Source organism: Mesoplodon densirostris, chromosome 12 (assembly GCF_025265405.1).
Source record: "Mesoplodon densirostris isolate mMesDen1 chromosome 12, mMesDen1 primary haplotype, whole genome shotgun sequence".
Taxonomy (NCBI): Eukaryota; Metazoa; Chordata; class Mammalia; order Artiodactyla; family Ziphiidae; genus Mesoplodon; species Mesoplodon densirostris.
Window position 1 is genome coordinate 77,989,595 of NC_082672.1, and position 27,935 is coordinate 78,017,529.

General features: G+C 34.9%; 1 protein-coding gene across 1 annotated transcript in view; it reads left to right on the top strand.

Moving 5' to 3' along the window:
• ADGRB3 (adhesion G protein-coupled receptor B3) overlaps nucleotides 1–27,935 on the top strand; it is a 789,966-nt gene that overhangs the window by 292,639 nt on the left and 469,392 nt on the right. Inside the window, exons 2-3 of the mRNA XM_060114602.1 lie at nucleotides 20,133–20,243; nucleotides 26,753–26,914. Coding sequence (XP_059970585.1) covers nucleotides 20,133–20,243; nucleotides 26,753–26,914 — 273 coding nt within the window. The remainder of the gene's footprint in view (nucleotides 1–20,132; nucleotides 20,244–26,752; nucleotides 26,915–27,935) is intronic.

Below are 27,935 nucleotides of genomic sequence, written 5' to 3' on the forward strand. Positions count from 1 at the left end.
GTTTCTAATCAAGTTATTTCTCTTTCATCTTTTTGAAAATTATTTGATTCTTGAGGGTCACCATTGATTACCTAATCTCCAAATCCAGTAACCTTCTAAACTCCCTTTTATTCATTGAATGCTGGGCTTCCCTGGTGAAATACTCTCCTAGGTTTTCTGTCTGCTTTCACTATTTCTCTCAATCTTACTTCAAAGTTCCACTTTCCTCTTCCAATCCCAAATGCAGGCCTTCTCCCAAAGCAGTTTCTGATCCTTCTTTGTTTTGTAGACCTCACCAAACCTTTATCATAGGGAAAAGTCAATAAGCTTTAAAATGAGGAAGCTTTAGAAACCAAAATTACGATTTTATTTTCTGTTTTTAAAGAATTAAATTAATAATAGTTTGCTCTTGGAGAGAGATCTTTTGGAAATTTTCAAATGCACTTTCTCACCTGGGCAAGCTATTAACCAGAGAGGAGAGTCCTCTTTTATGCACATTCACCCATCCCTAATTTCTTTCCTCCTATTTCACCCTGTACTTTCCATGCCTCAGGCAAGTCTGGGTTATCTTCAACCAACTTATCAAGTCATAAGTATTTATGTTAAAAACTTAATCTGGGGCTTCCTTGGTGGTGCAGTGGTTGAGAATCTGCCTGCTAATGCAGGGGACACGGGTCCGAGCCCTGGTCTGGGAAGATCCCACATGCCGCGGAGTGACTGGGCCTGCGAGCCACAACTACTGAGCTTGCGTGTCTGGAGCCTGTGCTCTGCAACAAGAGAGGCCCCGATAGTGAGAGGTCCGTGCACCGTGATGAAGAGTGGCCCCCACTTGCCACAACTAGAGAAAGCCCTCACACAGAAACGAAGACCCAACACAGCCCAAAATAAATAAATAAATTTAAAAATAAAAAAATAAAAAAAAACTTAGTCTGTACCTAGCACTGTAAATAGAAAAAGAGCAACATCTCTATGTGAAAATATGTAGGGGTAAAAATTACTTACTGGAAATATATTGATCTGACTTTTTACAAAAACAAAACCCTTTTCCTTGGCCAGTTAAAAGTGTTTCCTGCAAAATATATATATATATATATATATATATATATATATATATATATATATATATATATATATATATATATATTCTCATATTGAGTTTCTTAGTTCATCTGCCTACATTTTCACTAAGAAGTTTCATTTTTATCTTAAACTGAAAGTGAAGTCATAAAATTCTCAAAAGTAATTCCATGTTGCGACTTCCTGATTGCCCATAGAAGGTATCACTTCCCTTCCTTCTAAATCTTATCTTTTTTTTTTTTTTTTTTTTGCCATACGCGGGCCTCTCACTGCTGTGGCCTCTCCCGTTGAGGAGCACAGGCTCCGGACGCACAGGCTCAGTGGCCATGGTTCACGGTCCCAGCTGCTCTGCGGCATGTGGGATCTTCCCGGACCAGGGCACGAACCTGTGTCCCCTGCATCAGCAGGCGGACTCACAACCACTGCACCACCAGAGAAGCCCCTAAATCTTGTTATCTTTAAACCCTGAAGTTATCCAGCTCCTCATCTCCCTCCCTCAGCTGCAAAATCTAACCCACTCTTGTATTTTTAGTTGACCTGGTCTCATGAAAGCATGTCCCACTGGTGCTTTCTCCTCTTTATCTGACAACACACAGCTGACAAGCAAGTCTGATGATTTCAGTAAATGCCCAACCAGGAAACGTTTTAGTCTCCCCTAAATATATCAGATTCTCCAGAGACCTCTTTTTCTTCTTTTGGGAAAAACACCATCAATACCCTTACCTTGGGATGACTTTCAATGGTAAAAGCTGTTCTTGTGTTCATGGTAGATGCTGGAGATTTAATTCAGTAAATTTGTTCTCAACAGTGAAATCTTTGCACTATAATGTCAACACTGTACAAGTTCTAAAGGAAACCTCATAACATCTTATGACATATGCCTCCCCCCAAAAGAAAGTTTAATGCTTGGAAGATAATGGTAGTAAGAAATTTTTAGAATAGGGATAAACATAATTTTTATTTTCTGGCATCTTTATTTTCCATAATGAACTTGAATTACTTTTACTCAGGGAATAGATGCTGTCCCTTTGTGTATTTATTTGAATATTGTAGAGCAATGAACATAGACCTTGAAAACTGACATACCTAATTTTGAATGTCAGCGCTTTAATGTACAGTGTAAGTGACACTATTATTAGTAGGTTCTCTTTAGTTATCTATTCTATACACAGTAGTGTATATATGTCAATCAGAATCTCCCAGTTCATCCCACCACCCTTATACCCTTGGTATCCATAAGTTTGTTCTCTACATCTGTGTCTGTATTTCTGCTTTGCAAATAAGTTCACTTGTACCATTTTTCTAGATTCCAAATATAAGCAATATTATACAATATTTGTTTTTCCCTTTCCGACTTACTTCACTCTGTATGATAGTCTCTAGGTCCATCCACAGCTGTGTAAATGGCAATATTTCATTCCCTTTTATGGCCGAGTAATATTCCATTGTGTATATGTACCACATCTTCTTTATCCATTCCTCTGCTGATGGATATTTAGGTTGCTTCCATGTCTTGGCTATTGTAAATAGTGCTGCAGTGAACACTGGGGTGCATGTGTCTTTTTGAATTATTGTTTTCTCCAGGCATATGCATTTTTAAAAATTAATTAATTAATTTTTGTCTGTGTTGGGTCTTTGTTTCTGTGCGAGGGCTTTCTCTAGTTGTGGCAAGCGGGGGCCACTCTTCATTGCAGTGGGGGGGGGGCTCTCACTGTCGCGGCCTCTCTCATTAAGGAGCACAGGCTCCAGACGCACAGGCTCAGCAGTTGTGACTCATGGGCCCAGTTGCTCCATGACATGTGGGATCCTCCCAGACCAGGGCTCAAACTCGCATCCCCTGCATTGGCAGGCAGATTCTCAACCACTGTGCTACCAGGGAAGCCCCCATATAAGCATTTTATGGTAACTTTGTTAATGTATCTGCTGATATCAGTTACTGGCTGGTCTCAGGGTAGAACCAAAATGCTTCTAACCACTGTTTTCCAGACAACCTGCTCCAGGAAGCCTGGAGATTGCTTTTTATAGAATTAGTGTGAGATTTCAAGGACAAGGTCAAGACAGCAAACCATGAACCTCCTTTAAATTTGTAAGTCACTAAATTTAGTGAGACTGTCTGGATACCGGCATAACATGCTCTCCATCTTTAGAGGAGGCTGCAAGAGAAGTCAGTTAGCAAAAAGAAAATGTTCATTCAGTAAAGTTACCAAAACCGATTCAGCAGTGCTACAAAAGTGACATGAGAATCAATGGAGCATTTCTTCTTAATCTGGGCATTTAACTTCACTAATTTCAGTGGTGTTTGAAAAAAAAAAAAGGTTTATGGCTAGCAATTACTTTTTTAGCTGGTGATGTCTTTTCATTTGCAAATGTGTTTCTGGGAAAGTTTGAATGTTGGCTTTTTGGAAAATGACTTTATTTGCTGCACAAAGGTCATTCTTAAATGTCAAACATTATTTGATAGTTGTTCATGTTTCATTTTTTTAATGTCTGGAAGAATATTTTTTCCAGACTTGTTTTTGAGGTCAAGCTAGTGTTTTGAGGTAGTGGGAAATTCTTATCCTCTAAAACCATAGGGTATGAGAAAAACAGAGCACTGTCACACAGAAAAATTAAGTTCTTGTGTGGCTCAGTCGTGACCTTTATGAATGATTAACGGATTGCTTGTCTGGTAAAGGAGTTCAGTTCTTTTTTGGCTGTTTACTAAGAAGAATTGAGTACTGTTGTAAAGTTTTATTCTTTTATTAAAATTGGAGTCAGAAAACCTTTACAGTCTGTAGAGGACACCAAAATTAATGCCTTTTCAGTCTCAGTAACTTAAAAATTGAATATATAAATTTCTCTGATTTTTTATGTGCCTCTTCCCGAATGAATGTAATGTGGCCTAGTACTCACACTTATAAATTCTTTATTGAAAATATAAATGCATCTTCTTATTTATGCTCAGCAAAGGAAATTTTGGTAGAGGCAAGTTAAAAAGGTATCTATTGCCAAGGGTGAAAACATTAGGGAAGGAGCAGTATGATACATTACTCACCATTAAAATATTTCCATTATAGTCAACCTCATGTTAATGACACTATAAGATTATACATTTTTAGGGCATCTTAATATTAATTCACATTGTGAAACTCTTAATTTAGCATATTTTCCTTCCCATGGAGTATCACAGAAAACCTACAAAGCAATTAGAAGTGATCTGCAGCTGAGATTATTAAATCTCTGAGCAAACACTAACCTGATTATATATTCCATCATGATTAACACCATGAAACCACATATTCCAATGTAAGGAAATAAACCATGCAAAGTGCAATGATATAAAATTAATTTTAAAGTTGAAAGGGATTCTATTAATTATATGGCCTTATACTTGAAAGCCTGGCTTGGGCATCAATTATATGTGATCTTTTTGAATCTCAATCCCAAAACATCCTCACTGTATAATGATGGACAAGTAATGTGACCTCTTGAAACGTCATCATCTCCATGTCTAAAATGGGAATAATAATAGAACCTAACTCATGATGAAGAGAGCACTTAAACACAATACCTAACTTTTAGAAAGGATTCGAACAATATGGCAGAATGAGTGATGTGGGTGGACCCCAGCCCTGATAAAAACTCATAGAAATGCTGGATAAAATGTTAGGACAACAACAGTGAACCACACTGAAAATAAAAAGAGATTTATAGGTGCCCATAAAATACAACAGCAACAATAAAAAGACAAAGTATTAGGGGTAAGCTGGGGGGTTTTAAATGTTTTGGATAGTTATAAGCTCTAAATGGTTAAGAATTAGGATTTCATTATTGCTATGTGGAGAGAAGAATGTCCTCAACCTGTGTAGGTTTGGAGAACTAAAATCAATTCAAATACATAAAGCCTGAGGCTTCACAGAATTATCCTTCCTGTCAAAGGAGGTTTAGAGAAATTTTATTTGATGGCCCCAGGAAACAATGAGAAAGAAACTCACCTTCTTTCAAGAGCCTTGGTGGGGAGAAAAAAGGCACACCCCCCAACAAAAGAAACAAATAGTAGCACATGCCATGCAGGTATATGATAGAAATTGATGCTTTTGTGATATAGCAACCTAGAACCAAGAAATTTACTGCTGTGAAAGGATGTTTTTACAGTGAGGATTATAGGAGTTTCATAGAGGAGAAAATGCTCTGTGAGATGAACACTCAATAAAATAATACAAAATAAAATGAAATATAAGAGAAAACAAAAGCCATGCAGGGGAATCAGCAGATGTAATGGAAGAAGCATACTCTGAAATAGACAACAAACAAGCAAAATCCTTAAATAAACCATAAAAGAGATATGTTTAAAGTGATTTTTAAAAAAAAATAGAAATAATAAAGACATAATATATACAGAACAACATAACAGAAAATAGATTTGGAAAAAATAGAACTACCAAAAATAAAACATATAGACACTGAAGTTAAAAATTCAGTAGATGGGTTAAATACTAATTTGACACTGTCAAGGGGAATGTTCATGAATTGGAAGGTAGATCTGAGGAAGTCACCCAGAGTGCAGTGAGTAAGATTAAGATCATGATATTATTCAATAATAATAAAGTTCTTCCCCTTTTTTCCTCTGTTTTTCCTCTCTCTCTCCATTCCAAAGTACTTTTTAGTCACTTATAGGCACAAGATCTGGTGATGGACAAGATAGACAAGACTCCTAGTCTTATGAAGCTCATATTTTAGTGTGTTGATAGATACAGTTATTAAACAAATACATAAAAAAAACACAGATATTGATAAGTTCTGTAGAGAATTAAATTCAGGTCTTAGAGAATGATTGTATTTGTATTTGGTGGTCAGGGACCACCTCTGGAAGGAGGTGAGATTTTAGCTTTGATAAAAATGACAAGAATGAATCAACCATGTAAAGATCAGAAGAGCTTTCCACTGAAAGAAATCAATGTATGTTTAAGGAGCTAAAAGAAGGCCAGTGTGGCTGGAACATGGTTCGTCATGGGGAGAAGGATGTGAGATGGTTTTTGAAAGGTAGCCTGGGCAGATTACATAGGACTCTTAATAAGACCCAGATTAAGGAGTTTAGATTTTATTCTAAGAGTTGGGAAGACACGAAAGGAATTTAAGAAGAGGATTAAATTATCGGTTTTATCTTTTAAAAGGTCTGCCTTTCTGCTATGTGGAGACTAGATTGTAAGCAGAAGTGGTGGCAGGGGTAGGGGGCTGTTAGGAGGTCATTGCAATGATCCCAGTGCTGGAGGCTAGTGGGGTGTGGACCTGAGTGGTGGTGGTGGAGCTGAAGAGACCTTGACAGATTTGGAACATGCTTCAGATGGAGACATGACAGTGGAAAATTGATAGACTATGGGGTTGGGGGAACAGGAAGAATCACAGATTCTAGGAATCAGAGATACATCCATGTAGGAATTATTGCTACAATACTCATTAGTCACACAGCCACTGCTTAAATACTTCCACTGGTTAACAGCTTGGTATTTCATATGGCCACCCACTCTGTTTTATGGACTCCAAATTGTTAGACATTTCTTCCTATGGACTTGACCTTTCCCCTTAATTCTTTCTTAATAAACAACATAGTTAATTTATTTGTAATCCTTCTGCTACTTGAGGTTTCCAGATATCCATAGAAAATCATCATTTCTTCCTGAGTTTTTTTCCAAGCTAAACATACTCAGTGTTTGATTCTAATAAGAATCTATTTTTGTGGTACTTATGAGCTTATAATTCTAAAATGAGGTTTGATTCTTTAAGTTTTCCCTAGCTTTTCTACTAGATTCTTTTCCCTGAAGTGCTTATCCACTGGGCACTCAAAATTTACTTCCAAAATAAGCCGGACACTAAACTATAATTTTTGAGACAGTCCTCACTCCATTTCTCACTCTTTTACCATTCTGAGCATTATTCTTTCTACATATTTATCAATATTCCTCTGTAAAACACTAATGACCACAACTAAATGCTAAGTAGAACAAAAAAAGTCCTGAATTCCATGCTTTAAAAAATGCAACCAAAGTTTTTCTTAATCATCTTTTTTAAAAAAATATTTTGTATTGGAGTAGAGTTGATTAACAATGTTGTGTTATTTTCAACAAAGTGATTCAGTTCTACATACACATGTACCTATTCTTTTTCAAATTATTTTCCCATATAAGTTGTTACATAATATTAAGGAGAGTTCCCTGTGCTATACAGTAGGTCCTTGTTGGTTATCTGTTTTAAATATAGCAGTGAGTACATGTCAATCCCAAACTCAAAATTTCTGTTGAGTTTTGGTACAGCAGTTTTACAGTGTTGACTCATCAAACTTTAGTCATCAAAAACCCAATATATTCATTTTTTTATTTTTTTTCCTTTTTTTATTGGAGTAAAATTGCTTCACAATGCTGTATTAGTTTCTGCTTTATAACAAAGTGAATCAGCTATACATATACATCTGTTCCTATATCGCTTCCCTCTTGCCAATATACTCACTTTAAACTAATTTGTTATGCCAGGTATATCCCAGCCTAGAAGACATACCCTGACATATACTTCTGACAAAGGGATAATAATATGCAGAATACATAGATTTGAAGAGCTATTATAATTAAGGAAAACATTAAAAAATTAAAACTACAACACAAAGAAGACATTGTTTTTCCTTCAGAAAAGCAAAACTTTAATTATGTCCTCCACTTAAGTCTTGGTGAAACAGGTCACAATAGTTGGGTAATCAAATCTAGTGTCTTCTGTGAAGGTTGGGGTGAGGGAAGAAGAAAAAGCCCTAAACCTAAATAAGGAAGGATTTAGCATATAAGAGATGCCATCTTTAACCCCCTCTGCCAATCCTTGACCACTTGGCCACAAGTCCTGTAGAACCCACTTAGGTGATGACTAGTAAACAACTTAGGACTCCTTGCTAGATTAGGTTAGAGTTTGCATATGGTTCAGAAAGTACAAAATCAGCTGAGGCACCATGTTTAATATATATTACAGTTTGAGCTACCCAGAGCCCAGTATAAGAATGTCAAGTTGTAACCCTACAGTTATCATTGATGTGCTCCCAAATTCTCCAGCCTTTGGAAGACTTTCTTTACCTTAGTATAATTTTTAAACAAACACTTGGCTTGATCTGCCACATAATTTAGAACTATACATTCAATATACTTCCAATATCTCTAAGGATTTTTTGAGGGAGGAATTATGTGTTCCTGCCTATACACTCTTACATGTATTTTAGCTATATCATCAATCGTTGCTTTGTATTTTGTGTCTGGGCTATTCTCTTTATTCTGTCCCTTGCCAACCTCAATGTGAAATCAATCTTTCTTTTCTTTAATCACTTCTTTGTAAATTTTTCTAATACAGGGTATAGGCTTTTAATAAAAGTTGGTTGTAGTGTAGAGGGATTTTATTTCACCCCAGCACAGTATATACATTTATACTTAAGTATCAGTGTTCTTAAAATTGATCCTGACATTCCTTCCACACGGAATCTCACAGTTTTCTCCTCTGGTCTCAACTTTCCACCATTTTTCTGGACGGTTCTCTCCTTACTCCTTAAACCTCTCCTTTTAACCTCACCTCCTTCCTCTGTTTTCCCCAGGAAGCCTCACCTTCTCTCCCTGGCAGCCTCAGTAAATTTCAAATTACTACTCTGTTATTATGCAAAATAATATCTCTCTATCACCTTCATTTTCCTGATTTAGTGCCAAGGCCCATCTTTACATAATCAAACTGGTCCATCAGGATATTTTTGATAAATCTAAGAAAATTTTCTGCATTATTTCTGCTCAACTTTTATTTTGCTCTTTATTCACAAACAATTTATCTTGAGCACCATATGTTTATTAAAACTAAATTTGAAATGTTCATCTAGGATTGGCTCTCGTAAAGGCAGGGATTAGCTTGTTTTTGTAGATACTAAGTTTGTGTCACAGTATCTAGGGGGCACTGTAGTGTAGGTGGTCTGGAGATAGTTCAGCCTAGAGGAGTGGAAGACTGATGGTTGCTTGCCCAAGAGTGGTACCTGAGTCTGTAGGAATGGGTGGAATTTCTCAGGGAGAGAGTATTGAGATGAATCCCGAGGGGAAAACTTAGCTTTTAGAGGATGAAGAGCCACTAAAGCAATGGAAGAGATGGAAGGCAGTCAGGAAGAGGACGAAAATCAAATCGTCAGCTTTGAAAACCAAGGGAGGTGAACGCTTTAGGAAAAGTTGTGGGACGGGGGAGCGTGGGAGGGTGTCAAATGCTGAAGGAATCAGGATGAATGTGACAGTTTCTAAGAGGCAACTGACTACCCAGAGAGCAGTTTCATTCCGGGAAGGAGGCTTGAAGTCAGATAGCCTGACATTATTGGGCGAGGGGAAAGTGAGCAATTAGAGGATACGCTTTTGAAAGGCTTATGTAAGTAGGAAAGAGAACTGTTCAGAGAACGACATGGAAAGTAATATGGTTTGCACTTACACTTTAATAGTCAGAAATCAGGGGTTGACTTTTCTCAGAGGAAGTTCTTAGTGGATACAGAGGGGCTCAGATGGAAGCAGAAGGCAGCTTGCAGTAACTCCGAACCTCCACAACCCGATATGGAAGGAAACCAAGAAAAGAGGAGGTTAGAGAAAAGCCCTCAGTGTGCTCAGCTAAAGGGTTGGTGCTTGTATGGAAAGGGAACAGAGTACCAAGTAAGTTGAGTGAGAAAGACTGATGTCTAGACATACATTGATAAAATTTCCAAGGATAAAGAAAAAATCCCAAAAAAGCCTTCCAGAAAGAAAAACAGATTCTCTTACCAGAAGACATCTTATAGGCAACACTGGATACCGGCATTCAGGGTCCAAGTTATCATCAAAGTTCAGTATGAAAAATAAACTTCTCGACCTTGGGAGTTTTCTGGCAGTCCAGCGGTTAGGACTTGCTGCTTTCACTGCTGTGGGCCCAGGTTCAATCCCTGGTCAGGGAACTAAGATAAAAGTTATTGACATTAAATTTCTAGGTCTAGCCAAACTAGCATTCAAGTGTGAAGGTCAGATGAGTCTATTTTAGTCCCTTCTCTGTTAAAGGATGTACTTGAGCAAAATTAAACAAATCTAAGAAAGATCAACAGAGAAATTAATACTGATAGTTAGACTAATAGCTGAGATGAATAGGTAAGTCTAATTATTGCAGCACAATATACAATCATTTGGAAATGAATGATATGTGAGTATCAAGACAGTGAGACATGGATAGCACACTCAAATTCTTGTCTTGGTTTGGGAAAGAGTACAGATACTGATTCACTATAGATATTGATAGATTTAAAAATTTACCTAAGGCCTTCCCTGGTGGCGCAGTTGTTGAGAGTCCGCCTGCTGATGCAGGGGACATGGGTTCGTGTCCCAGTCGGGGAAGATCCCACACGCCCTGGAGCGTATGGGCCCGTGAGCCATGGCCGCTGATCCTGCGCGTTCAGAGCCTGTGCTCCACAACGGGAGAGGCCACAAGAGTGAGAGGCCCACGTACCGCAAAACAAAACAAAACAAAACAAAACAAAAGTTTACTTAAGTACATGTGATAAAATTAGTGTACAGCACATAGAATAATTGAAGAAGGATAACTAAAGGAAAAAATGTAACTGAAAATTCCTACTGATCCAAAAACTTTAAATAGGGGAAAAATGAAGAAACAGCAAGAAAATATGCTAAAGAGAAATCCTAATATAAGATGGAAGAAATAAGTCCAACCTTATAATAAATATAATGAATGTAAATGGATTTAATTTCCTACTAAAAGTAAGAGGATCAGATGGGATTTTTAAAATACAACTATACATGTTTTATATAAGATGTGTGCTTAAAGCAAAATGACATTGAATAGTAGAAGGCATATGGAAAAAAATGTAGCAAAGACATTAACAAAGCAGCAAAAATAGTATTAATATCAAGCAAAATTGGACAAGAAAAAGTACTAATTAGAATGAAGAGGGGTGTTGTATTTTGACAGAAAATAGCCCCCCAAAATCTAACATTTTCCCTCCCTTCACTATTTGTTGTGAAGTATATTTTGGATGGGAGATGACATCACACTGCAAAACCACTTCTAGGAATCTTTCCTCTAGAGGCAAACCTCTGAAGGCAACATAGATGTAAATATCTGGCCACAGGAAAATAGAGAGGTATGGTATAATGAAAGCATGTTTATGTCTTCTTGGGTCGTTTACAAAAATAAAAAGATATATAAGATATAATATGACAATAGTGAATGCAATGAGAAAGAACAAACATTTTCTTAAGGGGTATAAAGAGACTAGATCAGTGTATAGCAAAATCAATTAAAATTGAAAGGAAAGAAAACTCTGAAGTTAATAGAAGAGAAACCAATGAGACCACAGCATTTTTTTGGATATGGTGACCTGGCTTTTGAGTCAACCATTTTCATCTAAGTGGTCCTTTTTACCGATTTCTGTTGAATTATATGGATGAGACATGCAGTTAAATCAGTTTTATCTGAAGCAGTTTGTGAATGAAAGAGTGAAATTATAAGTTATTAATCTGACAAATGTATATTTGACTGCTTATAATGAAACTTTCCAAGGGCTGGCTAGTAAATTTAATATTTGTGAAAGATTTTGTAAGCCTTGCCTATCAGACTAGGAATAACTATAAAATTTTCTCTCAGAAAAACAATTTTTTGTCTATATCACCAGTGCCTAGAATCCTGTCTGGAATATAGTAATTGCTCATTTAATGTTTGTTGAACAAATGGACTCTATTCATGCTCAGTGCCTTTGAAAGCATACTGTCTTCTAAAAAATCCCTCTCCAGCGTGGATGCTGGCTAAGGTGTTTAAATAAATACTGTGCAATCTTGAGACCTCCCATGCAAAGTAAACCTTGCTTTGGTGCTTAGACATGCATCCAGAGAACTGTTCCACTCTGAGTGACTTAAGAAAAGATTTAGAAGCAACTACAACTCAGTGTTTTACTTAGACTTGGGTGCCTGTGTGTCTCTGCGCACCCCAGTCCACCTTGGTCAGAGCCTCTAGGCCTCCAGGTCTGCTGAGAGATGGCCTGTATGTTATGTTCACATGACAACTTCTGACCTGAGAAAATAATGCAATTTGAGAGCTTCAGAAGACCTCAGAGACCCTGTTCCTAGAATCCCCTTTTTCAACAGGAGAAAACAGGTTCGGAGAACTTCAGATGTGATGCTCAAAACAGGAGCTGCATCTGCTGGTCTTCACTTTATTTGTCCACCCTGACAATTCAGCTGTAGCTTACATCTTAGTTTAATGGTCTTCCTTGTCTCTAGGTATTTGAAACACGGCTTTGAAATGGCTAATCATTTTTAGTTCTCTCTACAGAATGCCCCTTGGGCTTCAATACTGATAAAGATAAATGATGGAAACAAGTTTGAATATATGTTAATTGATTATAAGGATAATTTATAGACTAGAAAGATACTGAAACTATTATCCACATGTATTCATGTGTCCCTGAAAAATAAGCTACAGTATTGAGAGGATAGTTAAGATGGTATTATAGTTATTTTTAGAAATTACTGTAAGCACTATATGTATGTCTTAGTGGAATCATTTTCATTAAAAACTCAGTTTTGATATTTCTTTCAGTAAACATGTATACAATGATACTGTTGTAAACTAAAACATTATGTGATAAGACACAAAAATATAGCAATAAATGGTAAAAACATGAGTAGAACTATTTATTTTGATATTTATAGATTCTCTAAAAAAGAAATTCTGTGGGAACAAAATGGATGAGTTTAAAAGCATAAATGACAGAGGAACTTCTCCTTTCTTACCTCCAGGTACAACCTTGAGATCATGTGAGTCACATGAAGGTGGTTTAAGTGCAGTAAATATGTTTCAGAACTATCCCGATACCAGTGCCTTATGAAAAAGCATGAAAAGTCCATTTCATGGCTTACCCACTGTGTATTTACGTTGAGATGTTTGGATCAAGCAACCATTTACCTAATCTTTTAACTTTCAGTTGGAGTGTAGAATGTACTGATTATTCTCACAGGGTGTCTTGTTAAATTATTTCTTTCAGTAAATATGCATTCAGTGATATTGCTTTAAGTTAAATTTTTCTGTGCTGTACTGTTATAGGAAATGAGATTGAACTTCAGCAAGTGGAAAAGTACCATATGGATATGAGCCGTAATTTAAAAATCAAAGAGGAATCATTTTTCTTAAACATTCTAAATGAAAACATAATATAATACATATAATACAATATGCATAATGTAATATTTATACAAAGGTAACATCTCTCAAAAATACCATACTAAATGTATCACATTTTTCAAGTATAAACTTTCTTATAAAACACTTCCCTGTAAACTTTTGGGGCACTGACAATTGCTCTAGTTGCCAACAATTTGGACCCAATGGTCCAAAGATGTACTCAACCTGCAGTAAGCTGGGACTTCTGATTCTTATCTAATGGTGGTACCCCATCCATTTGCTCCCCAGGCTTAGGAGCTGCTGGTGACCCATCTATCAAACCCGACCCCCTACCCAGTCACAAATAGTTGTATATGGACAATTGCAGTAGCTTTTCATAGTTTATGTTGCCTCTAATTTTGTTCCCCTAGACTCTGCTCTCCCTTCTTCAATTACAGTAATCTATCTAAAATTCAAATCAAACCATGATTTCTCACTCATTGCCTCTTAAACCCCTACAAAAGTTTCACATTTAATCGGATAGAGATAGTTTCCAGGGTTCTTAATAAGGCCTCAAAGAAGCTTTCTGTGGGCTTGATTCCCTCTGCATGTCAGAGAGCTTGGCAGGAAAGCAAGCCAGCCTTGTTCTTGTTAGGAAAATATAGAAATGTTTCATCCAGGGACAGCTCAGTTTACTTTCTTGTAATTCACATTCCCTAAGATCTTATTGGGCCACATTAACAATAAGATTATTCACGTCTTATAGTATGAGGGTTTTAGTCCCCTACAAAAGGTGCTGGAACTCGCAATATAGCATCTTATTTTGCCACTGATGTACTAAAATGCTAAATTAAATTCTGATACAGGTCAACAAGAAAAGATGAATCCTACTAGTTTACTATTGGAAGTAGAATTACTTTATTACTTATGTGCTTCTACATTTATTTTACTCATCACCAACAAATAAAGTATCTTTCAAGCAAATCATTATTGATAGTTTATAAAAATCCAAAAGTTATCTCAAAAAGAGATGAGATCATAAAATGAAATTGGATAATATATAAGAAGTATTAACAAATCATTCCTACATGATTTCACACATTGATGATTTCTTACATGGAACGGTGCATCCAGTTTACTAACATTTCCCAGAAGTAAGACCGAGTAAGTGTAAAAATGATGATTTAAGGGTTTACACCCCAAATGTCCTGGAATCATTCTAGATAAGATGTTTTATAATATAATTTTTGAATACATGTTTGAAAAGATCTAAAAGGGATGTATCATTATATGTAATTATTTCAAAGCTTCTATTTGGAAATAAAATGAATTAGAATATATCATCATTGACTAAGAGTATAGACACTAAATATATTTGACAATCTCTTCTATAAAATAGTTTGGGTTTCATAATTTAACAAATTAATTGAAAACGTCTGATCACTTAAAAATTTTCTATAAACACACTAGCAGTATATTGTTTCATTATACTATGTTTTGTCCATTTTAGAAGTGCCATAAAATCACCCATTTACTTAACAGAGTCATGGCCAACTACCTAATAAAATCATTTCTGTGGGAGTATTTTGAAAAGCAAGATTCTGTTTATTATTGTAATAAATAGCATCTTCATGCCTATAACCACGTATCTAATTACATCAATGGAACCAAGAAATAATTTGAAAGAATATCAATTAACCTTTCAAATTTTAATGATGGATTTCTCAGACTTCTAATATTTCTTAACATGTATTCATTTATTTTAAATATTTCTTAATATTATTTTTTTATTTTCTCAAAATTTATTTAAATATTTCCTGATATTTATTATATAATTGTCATTAATTTGAATTAATTCTTTGGAAATTGTCTTTCATCCACCTATTCTATTCCTGTTTGGTTCTTTGGGAAAGTGAAATTAGTGTATGTATAATTAACAGTAAAAAGCATTTCTTAAACAGCGTTCTTCAGAATTTCAGCTAATGATGTCTAATTTTAAAATTCCTTGTTTCCAATAGTTCATGCCAGTTCTAGAAATATCTTTGATGATGTAGACTCCAAAAGATAATACTATTTTTCCCAATCAGCTCTATGTTTTCATAAAGCACCTGACTATATACGCACTCAACAAAGAGTTGTTGAGGGAGAGAAAACAATTTTTACGTCTAGTCATATTGCAAAAATATTTTTAAAATAATCTCAGAAAACAGAAGAATATCATAATAACTGATGATCCGGTCTCTTCTTCACTACCTAAATATCTCCAGGCCATCTTATGCACACAAAAAAATCTGCATGCAAAATAATTGTGCCAACTCTGTTTCCAGTAAGTGTAAAACTAAATGAATGAATTTAATAGCATACAAGTGCAGCTTAATGTTTTGATTAAGGTAAATAATTTTGTGTATTTGAAAGGATCAGGCCATGTTTATTTGGGTTTTCTTGAGTGTGAGAATATCAGAGACTATTTTTTACTTATGTTTGTAATTTTAATATCTAAAACAGTAAGTAATTGATAAATGTTTATTGACAAAAATTAAGCATTGTTTTAGGGCATTAAGCTTTGTTTTGGGACAGTGAGATTTAAGTTCTAAATAAAGTAATATTTCAATTATTTAAATAATAATCTGAATATATTTATCGACACAATAGCAACAATAGTTAACTCTGTTGACAAAAGAAATGTTGACCATCATAATCATACATAATTAACTTTTAAGTACTTCACTAAGAATTTTATTTTTTCCCCATTGAATTGTCCACCAAACAAGTTAAAGAAATGGTTCTAGGCATCTAGAAATTTGCCTTTTGGAGAAGCAATTCTTAGCATGAAATTTATTTATAGAATAACTATTGAACCCCAGTTATATGAAAAACAGGAGGTGCTTTTAAAACTTGTAAGACATACTTCCTTCCCATATAAGTTCATAATCCAGTTCGGGGAATAAGACACAGTCTAATAAGTAAAAGCCCATTATTGATACAAAGCAGAACAGAAGATAGGGCAGACAGAGGCTGATTCTGATTAGTTGGTTGGTTCATGGAGGTGGTTTCATTTGAGGTGGACTTGGAGAGGGCTTTATTGCAGGCATGGCTGGAGGAGCAGGTGTTTCAGGTGGAGGAAATAAGAGAAAGGCTGCGTTGGCTTGACCATTTCCATGACAAAAAGTAGTGCAATTTGGCTGTAGATTAAAAGTACGGCATATCTCTGAGAGTTTCTTGAGAAGCAACAGTGGGCTAGAATAGTTTCTGTAGAAATGAGAAGGAAAGCTAGCTAACAATGTGAAGTTAATATTTATATTGCAAGATAATTTGCAGTAATAACTGTTATCGACTAATTTGTTGTTCTACTTGTCCATACATTGAAGAAAAAATATGGTAAAATAACAAATGGATATGTGTGTTTTTAACTTTTTGATGACTTCACATTATTATAGCCCTTCATTTCCAGACAAAAACTTCATGACTGACAATTGACTACCAAGAGTCAGTTTTCAAGTGTATTTGTTTCTTAATGATCTACTTATAATATTCCTGGATGGGGGAAGAAAAGACATAAAACTATACCTAAAGCAACAGATATTCAAAACCTTTTTTCCATGTGACTTTGATTGTATTGTACTTCCAGAGACTACTGCTTTTTATCGAGAAGCACAGTGAAAGAGTGTATATGAGAAAATGTGCCTAAACATGGAAAGCCATATGAGTTTTATATATGAATGCAGTTATTTATCCACCACTTCATCGATACCATCAACATAAAGATATAGGAAATAAACCAGTATTTTCATAAGCCATGTACCATATGTACATATACAATATTATGCTGTACATGACTACATTTGATTCCATAACTTGCTTTTCATTGCTTTCACTAAAGCAGATCATCTTTTTATTTGGCTATGCTGTTTTTCTCGTGTAACTAATGTAGTATATGATATTTGCCACCTCAGAATCATTTGAATATAAATCAACAACCATGAAGAACTTATTCAGAAAGCATAACACACTAAAGGTTTACCTCAACCCATATTCACTAAATAAGAGAATAATAGCAAAAAATTATAGCTTTTTCTCCCTAAGTTTAGATGATCCAATTGGCCTTTATATTCATGAGAAATCAAGAAGATGATATCATCTTGAAAGAGAGCACAAATATTTAAAAAGTATTCCATTGTGAGAAATGGATGGAGCCATAACATTTGTTGTTAAATTTTACCATTGATAACAACCCTTAAACAAAGAAGTTTTTTTTTCAAACACTTGGCACATAAACATTGGCAGAAGAAACTCAATTAGATAAGAGTTCACGTGTTTCACTTACAAATTAGGATTGTTTTAGGTCTGAAACAATCCGTCTAGCACATTAAAAAATACCACCATAGTGTTGCTTTTCCATCTGAGAAAAAGAAGTAAATTGTTAGCATGTCTTCTATCTTATAGGGAATTTAGTTATATCAAGACCTCATATTATTGAATAGTTTTAATTTTTTAAGTAAGTTTTAATATAAAATATATTGATAGCAATAATCAGAAAATTTATTTTAAACTTTCAATTATGTAAAACTTAGGTAATCAAGTCCACTGATGATTGAAAATTTTCTTAAATGCTGTGACACATGATAAGGTATTAGCACTAATGCTCATATAACATTGATTGTTAATAAGTAGAAGTGACTAGAGTGAAGAATATAGAAAGTTAATTTGTAATATAAAATTTGTAATTTGTATTTGAGAAGCTTCAATTACATTCCAGCTAATAATATGAAATAGTTCACTGAAAAACTAATGCCTGTTTAAAAAAAAATAGTACGTTACTTGTGTTTAAATTTCAGAAATCATTAAAAATTGAATATGACACTTTTAAAATGATCTCAGAGCCAATCTATATCCTCAGATCCCTAAATTTCAGGATCATAGTCCCTGTAAACTATTTTTCCTTAGAAAACAAATTGCAGGCTATTATCGTGATGCCACCGAGTTGAAGAACTGTCTTCTACTAGAACAGGTAATAAAGTTACCTTGTAGTTAGGAAGTTGTAGGCATGGGATACTTTCTTTGGTGTCCTTTGCTCTCCGGGTGCCAAAACTACCTTAGTGTAAGCATCAGAGCCCCCAGATTACTTATGTGAACATGTGCTTTGACTCAGATGCCCTAAATGATAGACACACACGTACACAATTTAAATGATAAATTCAAGAGGACAGAAGGTAAAGCATACTGTTAATAAAAAATTACTATTAAATTTCTTTTGCTTATTCAGATCCAGAGAAATTTCAGTTATATATTGTACTTCAAAATATTGGATAGTGCAGGAGTCTAGATATAAATTTTCTATGTAGTCACTTTCCAAAATCATTAAATGATAGGTGATTAGATACTTCTCATTAGCAGAATGAAGCATGGTTTAGGCAGCACATAACGTACACATAAATGATTGGAATGAAAGGATGTTGGCAGTAATGGAAAACAGTGATGGATTTTACGAGATTAAACCAACTGACATTTTATGAAAATTTCCATTTCCTGCCTTGGATTTTATCTAAACTGACAAAAACAAACACACGTTTAGATTTCTCAGGGGATGTTCTCTTGTGTAGAATATCTGGAAAGAATTTCTGACAAATCAATCTGTCAGAAGCCATATTTTAATATTTATGAGGAAATCTGCCAGGCTGGACAAAATCATGTGCTAGTCATTTCTCCTTGCATAAAAGATCAGAGTTGTGCATAAAAAAATACACTGCTTAATCGTACAAGGTACATTGTAATATTTTAGTAGAAGATGATTTAAAGATGGATGGGAGAAGCCAAAACAATAAGCTGGTGAAATTATCCATTCCTAAATGTTGACATTATTATCAGTTCTAGCAATCTATTTGCACTATCATTAGAACATATTTTACCCAGTCATGTGTGTCATGTATGAAAGACCTGGTGTTAAAGACCCAAAAGTTTTCTTGGAACATTGAGCACCACTGACCCCTGCCCCTCAGCAATGCTCTTCCCCCACCTAAAGTCCTGTGAGCCGGAACTAACCACTCCATTCATCAGGCTTTGGTTTTATTCAAATTATTTTACAGTAACAGTGAAATAAGCATGGAATGCTTACAGAGTTCTAAGCATATAGATTAAAAAATATATGTTATGTGGAATCTATTCTTTTGTTCAGCTTACTTTTTCTCTCCCCCATCTGTCTCTGAGTTAGGCCCAGATTATTTTACTTTCCTAGGAGGTATATGTTGAAAGGATTAAATAACAAAAACCTGGAGTCATTCTCTCTCTTAAACATAACTTTTAAAAGAGAAAACACTCTCTTCCAAGTGGTTAGAAGGGATGAAGAATTATGTGGGCACAAGGCAGGAGAGAATGAGAGTTATCTAAGCCACCATTTTCTATAAGCATTGGAGGACACTAAGGGCAACCTCGTCTTTGGGAAAATAGTCCATCAAGTGAATGTTTGCCTTAGGTAAGCTAGGTTACAGGATTACTCACTCCTCAAGGAAGTGCTGAAAAACCTTGTCGGGGTGATTATTCTTCAGCAAAGCAGCAGCTGGTTTGCATCAGGATTCTATCTCTGAAAAACAAAAGTTAGTCCTGTGTTTGTATTTTTTCTCATGTATTGCTTCAAAACACGATCAGAAAAGAATACACTATTTCTGTTACTTCAGCTGACTTAAAACTTGATGTGTCATTTCACTGACTGTTAGCATTGTTTCTTGAAACCTTGTTCTTGTTTACAGATTTTGTTGACTTGAGTTTAGAAATGTTCCAAGCAGATCAGCCTAAAAAATTTAGAATCGTGGATTTAATCAGTAACTTCTAGGTCTGTGTAGGAACATATTGCATGAGACACTGATGTAATTTGTGAGAAATGTCTACACACAAGCTTTCATATACCTTTATTCTGTCTTTAGAATTTGGAATGATGGGAGATCATACAATTAAAAGTCAGCGACCTCGATCTGTTCATGAAAAAAGGGTCCCTCAGGAACAAGCTGATGCTGCTAAATTTATGGCACAAACTGGTAATACGTTAGTTACATTTTTCTATTTATTATTGTTAATTTAATGAAACCACTGCATGTCTTCATAATCTTTTGCTGCACATTTGTCAGTTTTTGGAGCTGATATTTTTTTGAGCCATTTTTTTTTTGTCACCAGTTAAAGTCCATAAATGGAGTAGCCGTGAAATGAAAAGTGCACAAAAACTGTGTAAGATTTATTTTGCTTTCATTGTGGGACATTTAGGATTTACATATTATTATTTACTTATGTTAATTAACTACTTAAAATGTATATTAAACTTTTAAAGAAACTCAGCAAAGTTATTTCATCAATAATTGATTATTTTAGGACTTTTCAGAATTAATGTATTAAGCAGGACTTTAGATGATGAAATTTAATATTTAATATGTTGAATATTTTTTCAGTTGTCATGTATCGTATAAATATTAATTGATTGTTAAAGTGTATAGCAATTAGTTAGAAACATTTTTAGAATTTAATATCTTTAATTTGAAAAGAGTTTTGTTATATAAGTTTAATAAAAAGTTGACAGTCTTAAAAAAAAAAAGTTGACAGTCTTTATCAGTAAGGTATAATACACTCAAAATAATTAACTATCAACAAAAATGATTTTTTGGTTTATAACATTTTTAATCCTAAATGAATTACATTACTTTAAAATACACCCCTCCAAATATATATATATATATATACACACACACACACACACACACAAATAGATGCATTCCTCTTTTGGCTCATCATAATATATGGGCTATAATTCCCCCTCTTTATTTTTTTTATTTTTTTTATTTTTTATTTTTTTGCTGTATGTGGGCCTCTCACTGTTGTGGCCTCTCCCGTTGTGGAGCACAGGCTCCGGACGCACAGGCTCAGCGGCCATGGCTCACGGGCCCAGCCACTCCACGGCATGTGGGATCTTCCCGGACCGGGGCACGAACCCATGTCCCCTGCATCGGCAGGCAGACTCTCAACAACTGCGCCACCAGGGAAGCCCCCCCCTCTTTATTTTGAATGTAGAACGTTCTTAGATGAAAACATGATTAATCTGTGTTATAAACATTTTCATCTGTCAGTTTTATTGCAAAAAATTGCAAACTAACAGTTTTATCTATGTCTTCATAAAGTCTTATACATTCCAATCTAGATGATGTGTTTTACTATTAATACAGAAGTTTCAAGTATATGACCAGCTCTTTGACATGACATTCAGACTGATTTTGATGAAATTCCCTTGAAGAATGAATATTTCCTTTAGTTCATGTGATCTTAAGATAATACTTATTCAGAACACTAGATTTGAATCTATAACTCAAAAATGCAAATATTCTTAATGAATTGTGCTCTTGGTAATGGGTGAATAGTAGACTTGAATACATTAGTGACAAGTAGGTCAAAGAACTCTTAGAAAAGGAAGAACATTTAGAATAAATTCTACATTAAGGACAAATTTTTAGCTTTTTAAAAATATATGTTGCAACCAAATCCAGAAATGAAGAAAACTTGCTAATCTGGATTGCTTTTCATGCACCTTCTTATTTAAGAAAAGGTGATTTATATTTTTACTATTTGATTGAACAAGTCCAAAAGTGCATGACCAGGTTCAGGCAAATTTTCAAATTTCTAAATGAATTTTTCTCCCTTACACGGATCAAAAAGTCTCAACTACTGACCAGAGATTAGGGGATGATTGACTCTAAGTAAAGACATAGGGCATGGGCTGACTACTCAGCCTCCTTCTTGTGCCATTTCATGGGGCATTTCTGTAAGATTAGAGGTGTCCTGGCATTTTGCAAAAGAAGTGGCAGACATTTGTTTACTGAAATTCCTTAAAATTGGGGTCACTTAATAATGAAATGGTGAACCATAGTTTAAATTTCCAATTATGTAGCAAAATTAGTTTATGCATAAATATTATGAAATTTGGCCAGGAGTTTTTATGTAAATTCAGTTTTTGGATTTGCCTGTGACACATACCAAGAAAATTGAGAGTTTTCAGCCAGAAACCTTTTTGAAAATTCAAATCACAAGGAACATTATATTTTCTTTGTGAGGAATTACTAGTTTCCATTTTAATTTACTCACTATTTTCCAGGCATTGTTTTGTATCTAATATATAGGGACACATGATTTGGTAATAAATAAATAAATTTGGTAATAAATAAATAAATAAATGAAATGCTTCTTAAATAGATCCATGAGGGGCTTTAAATCTATTTCCCCATGTTGTTAACAATAAGTCAGAAAAGTCAATGAACTTCAGAATTAAAGTTCTGAAAATATTGATTGGATGATTTAACTAATGAATAACATATAGTTATTATTTCATTTTAAACCAAATATAGTATAGGTAAATATAAATACAGGTATAGGGCTTCCCTGGTGGCGCAGTGGTTGAGAGTCCGCCTGCCGATTCAGGGGACACGGGTTCGTGCCCCGGTCCGGGAAGATCCCACATGCTGCGGAGCGGCTAGGCCCGTGAGCCACGGCCGCTGAGCCTGCGCATCCAGAGCCTGTGCTCTGCAACGGGAGAGGCCACAACAGTGAGAGGCCCGCGTACCGCAAAAAAAAAAAAAAAAAAAAAAAAAAAAAAAAAAAAAATACAGGTATAAGACATTTTAAATTTACCTTTCTATGATACTGATTAAAGACTGGAAAACTGCATTATTTAACATAGTTAAATATTTAACATAGTTTTTAAAATGCATACTTTGACACGAGGCAATTATAAAGCTAAACAGAGCAGGTTTTTAATTTTTTTGCCCTTAAATATTTTCTGAGATTATACTTTCGCTAGATGTTAAGGTAGTCTGAATAAATACAGCTCAGTATAACACAATAAAATTCTACAAAAGTTGTTTTATTTAGACTTTTCTATTTGTCTTTCAAACCAAGAAATTGGTGTTGCATGTAAATAATGATGAGTAATTGCTAGCATTAATTTGAGAACAAAGAATAATGCAATAGGGGTAAAACTGAATAATAAAATACAATATATTTTTATGTTAGTCATGAGGAAAAACAAAGCAAAAGCTATCAGACTGTATAACTTAAGAATTACTTCTCAAAATGAGTAACCTGGCCTCTTCAATCATTATGATCAGTCAACCCAGTATTTAAAAACAAACTTTCTATAAAGTAATAATGTGACTGGCAATGTTTTTAGAAGAGTAATATTTAGTAAAGTCACATTACTTTATCAAAATAACTTGACCATTTGGGTCAGTTTGGTAACTGAGTTAGGCTAGTTTGGACATAATTGTACGATGCTCCAATAGTCTAGGACACAGCTGTATTTATAGTCGATGGAAGTGAAATGCCATGATAAGATATAGATATTTAATATAGACATCTAAATTAAATACCAACAAGATGGCTTAAGACATCTTAATTACACATACTGATGCTTTTTAACATCATAGTTATCAAATGATCTTATAAACATGTTTAGGAAAGTAGTCTTTTATTCCAGTGGGGAAAATAGTATATCACATGTTATCTAAAACAGAAAAATAAAATTGTGTGTTTCTAATTTCATGATTTTAACATACTAGCAACGTTTTTTATTAGTATTTTGTTTATAGTTTAAAATGCACTCCCATACCTTACCTCATTTAATCCTCACAAATAGGTTTTGAGGTAGATGTATTACTCATTTTATTGAGAGGTTCAGAGAAATAAAGTGACTTTCTCAAGGTCACAGAGCTAATATGCAGTAGCTTTCCATCAACGACAGAACTTCTGACTTTAATAGCAGTGCTTTTTCAGTTTCCTTTCCTGTTTCGCGTCAGAATAAAGAGCCTTAATAGAACTTTAGATACTGAATCCTTCTACATAATGTGTAATATGCCTTAAGTTACAAGTTAAGGAACCAAATTAGTTTGTGCTATCTCCAAAGACATATATATTAAAAATAGTATACCATACTGTCTTAATGTCAGTGAATTTTTTACAGAATATCTTTGCTATAAAGTATTTCTCACAAAGCCCCAATGTGCTTGACTAGAACAGCCTTCATGCCTTTTGGGATGAGGCTGTAGCAGCATGGAAATCATAACTATTTCATGGAAATGTCACTTGAAATTATAGATTGAGACATAACGGGGTCATTTTGGTAGGTGGGCCAGTATTTCAATGGCAAGATTTGATTCAGAATTTGGAAGCCCATATATATCTTATTCATTTATTTGTTTTGGTTTTGATCAACAAAACGAACCACCAGTTTGAGGGGGAGTGAATAATGCCAATTCTGAGCACTAATTATCAATCCCTCATGACTCAGGCACCATTATTTAGCTTGTTTAACATCACTGTAGCTTCATACATTCAGAAGCAACCCTAAATTTTAAAAATTTTACAGAAATGCACAGAAAAATAGTTCTTGATCCTGACTCATTACTCAGTTTAATTAAACTTTCTTTTCCTGCCATCATAACAATGCAATGCTCTTGTGGAAAAATAGAACTGATTGTATTCATAAACTTTATCATTTTACTTATTATAGAATTCACAAGGTTCAAGGTTTTCTGGCTTTTAATTAATCACATTCAACCATAATATTTCTACTTCACTTAATCTCATCACAAACACAGGTTGAAATATCACAAGAAAAATAATTGCACTAGATTTTCCCCAACTTTAAGCTTAAAATTTTTTCACTGCTAAATATATATGTGCACGTATATATATATGGGTAGATTTTTTTTAACCATTGTCATATTATAGGATTTCTAAAATAATTATTTTAACCTTGATAGAGTATTCTTTCATGTAAAAGAACAAACTATGAGGCATAGCTTTAAATATTATTCAAATGGTCATTGAATAACATTTTTATAGATTAGTTATATATAAATTGGTAAAGGCAAAAAATATTGAAATAATCAAGGGTGATGTATAGAGCATGACCAGGACAAACACTGATCACAACACTGAAAAGATGTCCTATTTAATATAATATGTCATCCCAGTTACCACTGTGCCCTTATGATATATATCCAGTTATAAATGCATTATATTATTCACACCTCTGGGTGCATACTGCAGACCAGTATAAGAGCAAATGCTTCCAAACAGTTCTACTCAAAGTGCTTGTCTGTGACCTAGTTGTCATGGGCCCTAGAGGAGAAAAGAAGCTTACACCAGAATGTAACTTGAACTACTTTATCAAACACATGTTTTATTTCGCCTGACTCTTTTTTTTTTTTTTGGAAAAAGAACTTCTCAGTGATCAGCAAGTTGAGTTACACTCTGGTCCAAACTTCATCTGTCTTAGAGTCCCAGCCCGTGGACCAGGTGCCTTGAGTTGCACTGCAAGTCATTTCTAAGTCATGTATTAACCTTTCCAAAAAAGGTGGAAAATGGATCATCATACTCTATCAGTTGAATTCTCTGCTAAATGCAAATCAGATTCTAAACAGAATCTGTAAAATATAAATTGCTCCTTGATTTATATAATCAGTGATGCAGAGTTTCCAGAACACTTCACCAAGTGAAGCAAAAGTAGTCTTCTTCAACAAAGTCTAAATTTAATTTAACTAGTTCCGGCCAGCAGATAAATGGCCCAATTTTGTATTTGTAAAAAAGCAACTGCAAGTTTTCAAATTAGAGTTAAAAATCTATCCTGAACACCATTCCAGAATAGAATTAGAAGCCTGTTGAGATGGTCTTAGAAATTCTTGACTTTAAGTCTCCTCGGGACATGACTTTGGATTATAATAGAACTTAGATGTAGTTTCAGGGTGATGCCTACTCCAAGAAAGTTAATGAATTCAAACATTCAGTGACGTTTAAAGCCCTATTTTTAAAGTAAATTTTAGTTCCAGGTTAAATTAAGAGAAATCATAGAGGAATTTTCCTTCATTTCAAGTAAAACTTACTTCTCTACTGTATATCATCATGGGGAAAATTGTGAGCAGAATGTTTTTGAACAAATTATCACAAAATAAATAGATGTCATAGGATGAAAAAGTAGGAATTTGCACAAGGAATAAATTATAAACATGTGTGAGTATTCAACACAATAAAAATTAGATATGCCCAAACTCTCAGAGCCCTACCTCATCCAGCATTAGAAAGGAGATTATGGAACAAACGACTGGGGAAGGATACATCTATATATTCCTACTCACCAAAGCCAGAGTAAGTTTAGCAATACATTTTGTTTCCTCTTCCATCAAAGGACAAACCTTTAGATTGACTTGAAGAGAATTGCTCCAACAATCATTCTTGAAAAATGCTGACTTGTCTCTTCATAGCATCCACGGCCCAGTGGATTTGTGAAGTGGAGTCTTGCTAACAAGGTTATAGCTAACTTGGATCTTGCATCAGTGTAATAGTATCTCTCTTTAAGTTTCTTTTTCTCTGAAATGTTTTTGTGTACCTTTGATGTACTGTCATGTTTTTACATTGAAATTTTTCTTGTATGTCATAATGTCAGTTTGGTATAATGCTTACTAGATGAATATTCAATACAGTATTTCATGTTTATTTGTTGTCTTGCACACAGGTGAATCTGGCGTGGAAGAGTGGTCCCAGTGGAGCACATGCTCAGTTACTTGTGGTCAGGGGTCGCAGGTGCGAACCAGAACTTGCGTATCACCTTACGGGACACACTGCAGCGGCCCATTAAGAGAATCAAGGGTTTGCAATAACACTGCCCTCTGTCCAGGTAGTGTTAGCAGCAACTACAACTGTGGATGTTATTGAATTGTGTCATGCTACGCATTTGGAACGATGTGTTATTTTCATATGAACCTGGTATCGGCATTTTAATTAGAGTGGATAAGTGTAATTTGTATTCAACTGTGAAATTTTATTATGTATATGATTCTTTCCGCTTTCAGAGCAGCCAAGAAATTACAAAAGTGTCTCCCTACTCACTACAGCTATAAGCTTGAAATTCTGTATCTGTTTCTAATGGTATTTAAGGTTCCAATTCTTTCCTTATTTTAGATGGTGAAAATGTCCGATTGAATGTTGGAGGAATAGTGAAATTTGTCAGCAGCCTGGAAATGTGATCAGTACCCAGTGTTTAAAGCAGTGGTTGATACAGCCTTTAAGGCAGTCAGCTATTTTCCTATCACTTATTTGACCCCATCAGGGGAAAATAGTGCCCCGGGCCAAAGGACTTTCTGTTAGTTTATTTCATTCAAGTGACTACCCTCATCAGAGCCATCCTCTGCTCTGTAAACTTAAAGTCACTAATGGAAAAAAAAACTTTCATGTTAAATGGAGCATAACGTAATAGCTTACCCACTTAGGATCAGATTTTCCATGTTACATCAACATTGTTTTGTCCGTCGGTTCATACATGCATATTATAAGCATTTCTTCTTCTCAGACCACTGACTTTCATGTAAAAATAAGTACTAAAAGGATTCTGGGCTTTCTTTCAAGAAGTCCGAAGCACATAATCCTGTGAATCTCCTGGTCTGTGTTTCTGCTCAGCCATTTGGTGGATGGGTGATGCCGACTCAGACCACTGCAGTTGACAATGGACTTGCATTCACAGCCCTCCCAGAGGCCTCTGGAGTGAGGTGGGCACAAAGATAGGGCCTGGCACTACAGCCGCCTTTCATCTGGTGAAGTGTGCTTAAGTCTTTTGGCAAGTTCCATCTCCAGAGAAGCCTAATTCTGCAGTTGCTAAAAGCAAGAGCACAGAGTGGGTGGCATAGGGGAGGGGCAGGGAC